Here is a 10,356-nt window from a genome sequence, read left to right on the forward strand (position 1 = left end):
ATTCCTCTTTATTTTGGAAAAATATTGCGCTGTTTTCCAGTAATAAAAATGACAGGCTCTGTACATACGACTTCTCTCTTAAATACAACACAGTCACAGTGGTCTCAAGTGCCTAACACATACATGCATACATACTTACATACATTATCTGCCAAATAAAAACAATCCAACTTAAATTATAACAGGTTTAACAAAAAAAATCACAACAAAATGGGAACACAAATAATTACATAATTAAGTTAAAAGAATACATCTTTCTTTAGATAACAAATAAAATAAAAAACAGGAAACAAAATGATCCTAACCAATGGCAGGCAGGGTTATGGTGTCCTTCAATTGGCTAATAGTGGAAGACTGGGGGGGGTGGGGGGTGAAGGGAGCGGGAGTGGGCAGTGCATACATTGACACCACACACAGGCATCACCTCCTCTGTACACACACACTCATACACACTCATACACACACACACCTCCATAGTGCAATGATGTCTTGGCAGTTAAGACTAGTCCTTTATAGCTCAATTTGGAAACCCGACAGCATCAGAGGTTGGGACAGTTTTGCAAACTATGCAACGATTTAGACAATTTTGTCAAGCAATGGTTGGCAAGTTGGAGGAAAACTGAACTGATTTCAAACAATGAATCCAGGAAAGTCTGTAATTGGATAAGCAGCCGAAAAATGAACCTAAAATGACTGATAAATTCATAATTACACTTCCCTTACATTGTGTTTGATTAGTTTCACTAACTTCCCTGTTGTTTGCTCTCTAATGTTGAATGTTTCCCAAGTCGGCCTGCCCAAAACATTGCCCTGTGTATCACAACCTTCAGGGGTCAGGGGCCAGTATGGCCCAACAGGATCCATGTTGGATCGATCTGCAGTCACTACTGGAGTCTTCAGTTCTCTTATTTCTGCTGAGAACCAGCTCAGCCAAAACTGTCTCTGTCAGTGCTGCAGAGTTAAAGATGTATAGCTGCTGTCCAACTGTTTGTTTGTTTTTTTAATTTTCTTGTTTTGTTGGGAAAGCTCGAATTGAGATTTGAGGACTTCTACAGTTGCTTCATCCTCTACTCTGCAGCACTGCGCAGAACATGAACTGTCCAATACCTAAGACAGCTTTTACACTGCATTGTAAAACCACAGCACATAACAGTACTACAACAGTACTTGAAAAGTTCTCAGTACTCCAAAGGTACTACACTGTTCATTCAATCAGTACTCCATGGTACTACAATATCATCTGTCAATACTCCGTTGTTTATCAGGAGAGAAGAGTTCAAAGGATTTGAATCCATCCTGGTGCGAGCAGTAAGTCTTTCTGTTGTTCAGCTGACAGACATGAGCATCTGGAGCAATCATCATTTGACTGCATGAGTACTTGTTCAGCACTGTTTCTGTACAAAGTTTTGTACTAGTGCGAGTGCTAGTACTAAGTCTTCTGGTACTGGAGTCAGCATTAGACCTACATCCATTGAAGGTCAAAAATGTCCAGTATTCACCCGTAGTACTATTGTAGTACTAAGTCCGTGCCAAGAGGGTACTGACTCTGCGCTGGCTCAGTAGCACCTTGGCTCAAAGTCCTCCGGTAAATCCCAGGGAACAGCAGCAAACAGCAGGAGTAAAACCTCCCGGAGACAAGCTGAGCTCTACTGCTCAGGGCTGGTGGGGACCACCATCAACCAGAGGAAACTGGTCTGATCTGGTCTGGACTGGTATCATACCTGCAAAACAGAAAAAAAGGTCAGTATTTAGTGTGTTTATAAATGTGTGTTCATTATTATTATATCCATGATATCAATATTATCAGGTAATTCTATTTATGAGTTGGTTCTCACCTCTGTGGCGATGATGCACTCATCTTTCTGGTCCGATATCACGTAGACGGACTGGTATTTGGTGTCGGTGGTACTCTGGTACCTGCTGTCACTGGGACAGTGGTATTCAGCATCACTGGTTGACTGGTATTTGAGATCACTCGCTGCGTGATAGTTCAACTCGCTGGATGACTGGTACTTTGCTTCGCTGCAGCTTGGTGACTCTTCTACTTGTTGCTTTTCTGATGCGTCACTGTGGAACAAAGAACACAAACTGATTCAGAAATGCTGTCCTGACAGTTGCTTACAATGCATTTAGGCCAATAAATGTGCATTTTTACACCTGCATTTCTCACTAGCTTACTTTCTAAGCAGTATAGCATTGTAAGTACATATTTTGACAGCTATGTACCTGTTTTGTCTCTTCCTGTATCTTTCCTCTGTGTCAGACTCATCCGGCATTTCACATTTAACCTCTGGCTCGTCGTGCTCCTCCTCTTTACACAGTGACAGCTCCTCTGGCCGCAGCTCATGGACCAGGTTATACTCCACGCTGGGGTAGCGAGTCTTAAAGCCGTTCTTTTCTGATCCGCTGAGTCCATTGAGCCCACTGATCCCACTCAGACCACCCAGTGACCCAGCGAGCTCCGAATGGTAATCCGCTTTCTTATTGGTGTTTTTAATTGACGTAGTCATCATAGCGCCCAGCTCCTTGTCGCTGCGGAGACAATTGTTGGTGGTCGTCAGGTTATTCATCGTCTCGTGGCTGTCACTATGGACACTGTCACCATGGTGACTGTGCCGCTCCTGCAGTTTGACCCGAACATAGACCACCAGCACGGAGCAGCCGATCAGGATCACAAGAACAAGGAAGACACCGGCGCACACAGCCGTCCAGGGGAATCCGCTATCATCATCTTCCTCATCTTCAACAATTTCACTGTCTGGGTAAGAATATCGCCTGTCCGGTCCATCCACCACTGGCTGACCCCTGGGGACCTCTGGCAAGAGGAACTGGCAGTTGCGACCGCCGTAGCCAGGCACACAGGCGCACACATAGCGGCCGCCACGCTCATGGCAGGTGGCTCCATTGTGGCAGGGGTTGTGAGAGCAGCGGGAGATGGGGGAGCTGCAGTTTTTGCCTGTATAACCTGCAGAGAGAGTAGAGTGTAAGAGTCTAGAAAAAAACTAATAGAAAAGTACAGAAATGATGCAAACATAATCCCAGAAGACTTTTTCCAGCGCTGTCATACCTGGAGGGCAGGTGCAGGTGTAGCTGTTTGCTCCCTCCTGACACGTCCCGCCGTTCTGACAAGGGAAGGACAGACAGTATCCAGAGATGCTGCTGCTGTCCTCACAGTTCTGACCTGAAAATCCAGTGGGACACTGACAGAGGTAGGAGTTCACCAGATCCACACATTCTGCGCCTGCAGAGGGAAAAGAAGGAGGACAGAGGGTTAGTCCCTGGATGTTTTGATTCTAGGTTTAGGTTTAATCGGTGAAGGTACAAACGCAGAGCACAACCTACCATTTAAACAGGGGTTGGAGGAGCAGTGGTCGATTTTCTTCTCGCAGTTGAAGCCAGCGTATCCCATCGGGCACTGACAGAAGTAGCCACCGTCAGGGTTGTCGACACAATGGCCGCCATTGAAGCAAGGCCCATCTGCACAAGTGTTGGCACTCAACTCACAGTTGTTGCCATAGAAACCAGGTGGGCAGGTGCACTTATAGCCGTTTTCATCGTCCTATATTGGAAAGAATGTAAACAGTGGTTACTTACAGGCTCGTCTCCGTGAACATAGTTTGTTTTTATTCACACCCCCCTTCTCTCTCACTCTTTATCTCCTGATTGATACTCACAATGCAGCTGCCTCCGTTGCGACAAGGGTTTCCAGAGCATTCATTGACCTGGATCTCACAGCTGGCACCTGTATATCCAGGTAGACAGGAGCAAGTGTAGCTGCCCTGGCCGGTGTTGGTGCAGGTGGCTCCATTAAGACAGGGTTTATGGTGTGTACAGTAGTTCAGATCTGGAAACAGCAACAATAAAGAATATCTAATAAAATATTACAACACACTTTAAATGTGAATATATGAAACAAAGAGGGCTAATTGAGTTGCAACAAAGTAGTAACACAGTAAACTCACCCTGGTTGCAGAAGAGCCCGCCCCATCCCTCCTGGCAGTTACACTGCCAGGGTTGTTGGCAGGTGCCATGGAGGCATCCTGGGTAACGGATACAGTCATCACAGTAACGCCCACTAAAGCCCACACGACACCTGGGAACACAACATTAAATAAGTCCTGTTAATAACAAAACCAAGGTATAAAGATCAGTAAAATTAATTTATGAACATATCTGCGCAACATGTAAGATGTGAAAAATGAATTTCCATTGTTTTATGACTTACTTGCACTCTCCGGGTTTATCACAGAAGCCGTGTTCTTCATCACAGCCAGGAAGACAGATTGCTGCAGAGGGGGAAAATAATGACTGGTGAATCATGGGAAAACTAGTGTTGGAAACATACGTTTGCCTTCCATCAGTTTCCCCATTCACACAGGGACTTTTCAAACTGCTACCTGCCTTTCAAGTTGGCGCCCCAGCCTCCTTATCTGTTTGTCTGACTTTCAGGCTGTCTGGTAGCTTTCCTATCTGTGCATTTTGTTCACCTGCCCACCTGTCTGTCTGTCTGCAGTCTGCATTCTCTATCTCCAGTGATATAGGCCCAATAAAACACAATTAATAGCACTTTTGATGTGTGGGCCCTCAACTAGGAGTCCTGTGACCCATGTTTGGTGCTTAAAGACACTCTGGGCCAAACTGGAAACTGATCAACTCTGGAGGATAATCAGGGTCATAAGGTCATTCCTGATTCTTATCAATACAACAGGCTGCAGTGTGTTGGTGTCTTCAGTGCTGCACATGTTGCTGGACTTTTTACCATCCAGATTTAGCAGCTACGGCAGCTTTGGACACCAAAGGGGGAACCAGCCAACAAGCCCTCTCCATTAACATGGTTGCTCTCCAACACAAAAGCGCCCCACACAAAGCCTCCTTTCTCCCCTTGACTGTGGGTCAGAAGTCCCTTTTCTCACCCTTGGCCCCTCTCCTCTTCTCCCCTCCTCCCTCTGATCCTCCTCTTCTCCCTTCCTCTTCCATCCTCCTATCTGCTCTCTGCTCCTCCTCTCCTCTTCACCATTTTCCTTTCCTCCCTTTCCCTCCTATGCTCCTCCCGTCTCTCCTCACTCCCCTTCTCCTCCCCCCCCCAGGGCCAGCTGGTCTGTGTGGAGCTAACCACCAGACAGCTGCTCCATTGTCTCCTCTCACAGAGCAGCTGCCCCCTCCACAACAATACACAACCCCGCTCGGCCAATCACCAGCCCGAGTCACAACAATACAGGACCCCCACTTGGCCAATCGGGGAGGAGGTTTGGGGCGAGGAGGCCCTATAGGTCTAATGGAAGGCACGCGGCGTGTGAATTACTGAGGAGCCACTGCGGCTCATTAGAATGGAGGCCTCTGGTGCTATGGGATAACTAACTGACGCCTGTTGCACACGGGCCCCGCATTAGGAGGTGGAAAAAGTCCCTAAACAATAAAGATAGGCAAGTGACTGTTGGGGAAATTAACTTTGAAACTTCAAACTCTCTTTAGTTTTGACAGTTAGATAATGACTTTTTAAACGGATAGTGACTCCACTCAAAAACTGATACAAAGCATGCATTATTATTGCTCATGTATTGAGGCAGTTCACTGGGATCAGATGCTCTATGTAAACATCAGCACCTATTACTCATGTGTTTCTCCTTTAACTTATCTATCTCACAAGCAGCTGTCAGTGAATTTAAATATTAACTAGTGCAATACTTCTGAGGTGAAACAAGTTTTGCCCCTTTTATCTCCCATTTATGGCCCTTCCACCCATTGCTCCATACAGCCTGAATGATAGTATTGGATCAATAAACAAAAACAAAAAAAAAACAACTTACGTTCAGTGCAGTACTGTCCCTTCCAGCCAGAGTTGCATATGATCTCTCCACGCTCGCCGCAGGTAAAGTGTCCGAAGGCATCGTCTCGGGGCCGACAGAAGACAGAGCATCCATCTCCGTAATAGTGCTCGTCACACAGGAAGCGGTAGGAGTAACGCAGCTCCGTCCTGCCAGCCGTCTGCATGTCCTTGGACCATTCTTCTCCCACAGTCAGGTGACGCTGAGTGGTGATCCTACTGATCAGACGCTCTGGATTGTCTGGAAAAGTCAACGACGTAGCTTGTTATAAATTGTGTGTTATTACTGTTGGTGTTGTACTGCAGAGTAAGGTGCACATGAGACCCTGTAATTGTCATAAACTATTAGATTTGTCCCTTTTTTTAACTTTGGATTTCAGATCTTTACATTCTTTCTGATGCTTGGCCTTCTATAAAAAGACAACACACACACACAGTGATATTTCTGGAGACATGTCACTGGGTAGAGACATAGAAGCCAAAAATATAAAAAAAAACTTTCCAATAGTTCCAATGCAAATCAGCCATGGATACTGCTGTCTGAATTAGAAAATAATAAATAAGTTTTGAAGTGTGCCCTTCCTCTAGTGGAGTTTATTTTAGCTTTTCCATTATCTCCACCACACACAGATACAGACACACTCCCGTGTTGTGGTCAGTTAGTCATCGTTATAGCAGTGATAAAAGCAGGACATGCTGATAACAACAGCAAATATCTCACCACAGGGACAGATTTCAATTGGCACCTGTAAAACGTGTGGGTGGCCTTTTCCCCATTTCATGTTAAGGAAACCTGCAGGTGGTTTCTTTAGTATTGTGACAAACAGTACAGAGACTGTCTTTATCATCATGAGTCTCAAGTAAATCTGATAAATCTTAATGCCCAAATAATGACAGGTTGCTTGAATATTTTGAAGACCAGACGCCTGAATGTAGAGATCAGTTAACATTGCATGTCTATGTGTCGAAAGGAAGTAACTATAATTTTCTCTTTATAAGAGCTTCAGCATAATTCACTAACACACAAGACACTCAGTATACTCTGTGTTTCGTTGTTTAGCACTAATGACTGAGCACTAAGTGAAAAACATGCCACTGAAAGAAAACGAGGCCACCACTAGCCTTCTGGCCTGTGTTTGAGTTACACTGCTGTCTTTCTGCTTCTCTGGCTGTCACCCACCTGTTGTCAGGTCGTCCAGGGAGTCAGTGTGCAGAGCTTCAATGATCAGTGAAAACGTCCCCTGAGGAGAGACAGAGAGAGAGAGAGAGTCAACAGCTGCTGGGCCTGAAGGTTTCCCTCCCTCCGCAGGGCAGCAGAGGGCCATTAGGAGGCCTCCCAATAAACTTCACAGCCTAATTCCCGTGTTGATTAGGGGCCTAATAAGGGCTACTACCTGCTCCCTTTTCACACCCCTGCTACTATCACACTCTGACACCGCCGTAAAACCAAACGAGGCGGAATTTCACGCTGCGCTGCCAATGATGTGCCAACTCAGAGGATGTTAAATTTCCCACCACGCCTGGTCGGAGGAGAGAGGCGTTTGGTGAAAACACCCCCCTCCGTCCCTCCACCACACACACACACACACACACACACACACACACACACACACACACACATACACACACACACACACACACACACAAAACAGTCATACACACACACACACACACACACACACACACCCTCCTCCCCTCCCCGTTTTATCCTACCAAAGAGCACAGAAATACTACAATAGCCCCTCTCACACACTGCTGACAAAGACCCTCACAAGTGTTGAGTTTGGGAGCATCTGTTGCGTTTTGCACTCTTCAAAGCTAATATGTCCCACTGGAATAAGACTATAATAACTTCACAGTCTGCCCATGGTTTTCAGTAGCTATTCCTTAAAATGTGAGATTAATCATAATACAGACCGCATGACACAATAACACAGTCAAACTATTAAACTATTAAATGCTTACAGAGCTTATATATGCACTTTTATTCATTTATTAAGTGGTGATTTATTAACTGGGAGATGTCATAAAATAAAGCATGATAATTAGTATTGCAGTTAATATATGTATATATGAACGCTTACCGGCCATGTGAAGCCGAAGTTAAAGCGGACTGGGTTGGTGAAGCTTTCCGCGTTGGTCTCCGGCACCTGGAAGGAGTTGGAGCCCAGGACGGGAGTCACAGCCCCGCCGTAGGTACAGGGGGGCTCGGGGGAGACGCTGGCCTGGTAATGCTTCAGACAGATCCGAAAGAAAGTCTTGCATTCGCACTGCTGGTGGCCCTGCGGATGAGCCGAGCCTCCCGGGCAGCAGTTGGCGTTCCCCGTCACCCCTTTCTTGTTAAGAAACTCCTGCAGCTTCAGCTCAAAGACTCCGGAGCACAAGACCTGTGGAGTGGAGGTGACACACAAACACAATTAGCCCCGTGTGTTTTCAGACCGGTAATTTTAGGATGTTTGTGGAAATATAAAGATAATTACAAAGTATTTGAAAAGTTTTTTTTAAGTATAAAAACAGCGCGCGTTTTAATACACCCTATTTATAATAATTAGACCTACCTGGCAGGTGAGTAGAGAGAGAGTGACAACCAGGAGCAGACACAGGCGTCCCATTGTGTTGACAGCCCTTCAACAAGCAGTGAAAGCTCCACAGGTCCGTGTAAGCCCGACTCAAACAATCATGGAGAAAGTTTAAAAAGCTTTCCGTTATGTCACAGTCAAGGTGAATTATTGACGCGCAGGAGAGAAGATGGATTCACAGAGAGTTTTCCTTACAGGTCTTCTGCCCCTCTATTTTCCCATATACGAGGCACGGGTTTCTGACAGGATGGAGAAAAAAAAGTTTTACAGTGTAAAGTAATCCTCAACAGAAGGATCCCCTTTGAAGAAGCGTGAATGAAAATCCCCGATGGAAAGAAAGAAGAGTTAATTCCAATCAATCGGTGTATCAGTGCGCAGGAGGAGAAAGAGGCAGCTCTCGATGGCCTTGTTTATTTTTCCACTTGATTGATAATGATATGCTGATCCGAAAAACAGAAAACGAGTCTCCGTCTCTCTCTGCCTCTCTCAGTTTAACAGTGCGTATGTCTGATGGGTGTCCTGCCCTGCACAGGGTTTTATACCGGGCTAGCAGGCGAAGGGTAATAAGATGCAAATGAGCCCCTCTGCTCCTCTTCTTCCCCTCCCTCCACCACCACCACAAGTCCGCCCCGGGGCCATCACAAAGAAAGAGGAGGGGGGAGGAGGGAGGGAGGGGTGGTAGTGGGGGGGTGCGCACAACTTTTCTAAACCCCCCTCTCTTTCTCTCAAAGGGACAGACCAAATGGCTAGTGAGCTGTTAAATGTGCAACAACCCCTTGCTTCCCCTGATGCCTCCCTCCTCCACAGCACAACACGCAGGGCCCAAATTTACATTCCGACAAATTCTTTAACCTCTGCACGAAATCCTCCACATCGCAGCATCAAGTGATTTATATACGCCGCAGCCGGTGCGGACGGTGGCTTCTCATATTTGGGGTTAATGGTGAAAGCCTCGGCTGGCCTGCTCCCCTGTTCCCCAGCCGGCCGGCCAGCCGCCCCAACTGCGCTACAACGACCATCTGCTCCGCCACATTCCTATGGTGTTACCCCTGCCGTGGTTTTCACATGTTCACCCCCCTAAAACAAGTCGATCTGTTCGTATGACCTTATCTTTATTTCTTGGCTAATGTCCTACACCGCACCTCATGAAGTGCGCACTCATCATTAACATATTATGTCATCTTACATGATTGGAAATAACGTAATATAACTAAAGTCTGTCATGTCTGGCATAAAAATGCAAGACTTTTGATCACTCAGTTCATGCGTTTTCCCTTAAACATAGCACCCTATAACTTAATAACATCACTTTGACGTTAGTCGCATTAATATAGAGTCCATCCCATGTCCCATAAAACCGACTGTATGTTTATAAGGCGATCACTTCCCAAATTCCCATTGATGCTCTCTATTTTTACTCCTAAATTATATTTTGAACCACTTTAAGTAGATGAATCCCTGCTTTATGTGTTTGAGAGTAAAACATTATATTTACCAAACCAAGTGCGCAAAGACGCACCAAAATAACCCCACATGGCCACAGGCCAATACACCTACACCGTTTTCATTGCATGCCTGTGTATTTCCCTTACTCGCTCTTTGGTAGAGGCAGTAAAAAAGACTTGGTGGTGTGTCACTCGCGTGGCTGTCATTAAGGGACTTTGTGAGGAGAGGGAGGGGGAGGAGGATGAGGAGGAGGGAAGGCATAGAGGGAATAAAGTTTTTTTCTTTGTGCTTTCAGCTGTATGGTAATTGGGCCGGCAGCACCTGCTCTCCCACAATAATACAACACCAGAGAGAGAGAGAGAGAGAGAGAGAGAGAGAGAGAGAGAGAGAGAGAGAGAGAGAGAGAGAGAGAGAGAGAGAGAGAGAGAGAGAGAGAGAGCATGGCTTGTTGCGTAAACAGTAATCTTACAATATGTTTGATGATAAAGTATCTCAGTTCCCGCATAC

General features: G+C 45.9%; 1 protein-coding gene across 1 annotated transcript; it reads right to left on the reverse strand.

Moving 5' to 3' along the window:
• Positions 1-27: 27 nt before the first annotated feature.
• dld (deltaD) lies at positions 28-8,902 on the reverse strand. Its single transcript, XM_044360632.1, has 12 exons — positions 8,383-8,902; positions 7,909-8,211; positions 7,005-7,065; positions 5,808-6,065; positions 4,226-4,286; positions 3,963-4,093; positions 3,675-3,844; positions 3,343-3,559; positions 3,068-3,241; positions 2,227-2,965; positions 1,836-2,067; positions 28-1,721 (listed from the first exon to the last, which is right to left on the reverse strand). Exons 1-12 carry the CDS (start codon positions 8,434-8,436, stop codon positions 1,716-1,718), a joined length of 2,406 nt encoding a protein of 801 aa, XP_044216567.1. The 5' UTR covers positions 8,437-8,902; the 3' UTR covers positions 28-1,715.
• Between the last annotated feature and the right edge of the window lie 1,454 nt (positions 8,903-10,356).

The sequence above is a fragment of the Thunnus albacares genome, chromosome 1 (genome assembly GCF_914725855.1).
Source record: "Thunnus albacares chromosome 1, fThuAlb1.1, whole genome shotgun sequence".
Classification (NCBI taxonomy): Eukaryota; Metazoa; Chordata; class Actinopteri; order Scombriformes; family Scombridae; genus Thunnus; species Thunnus albacares.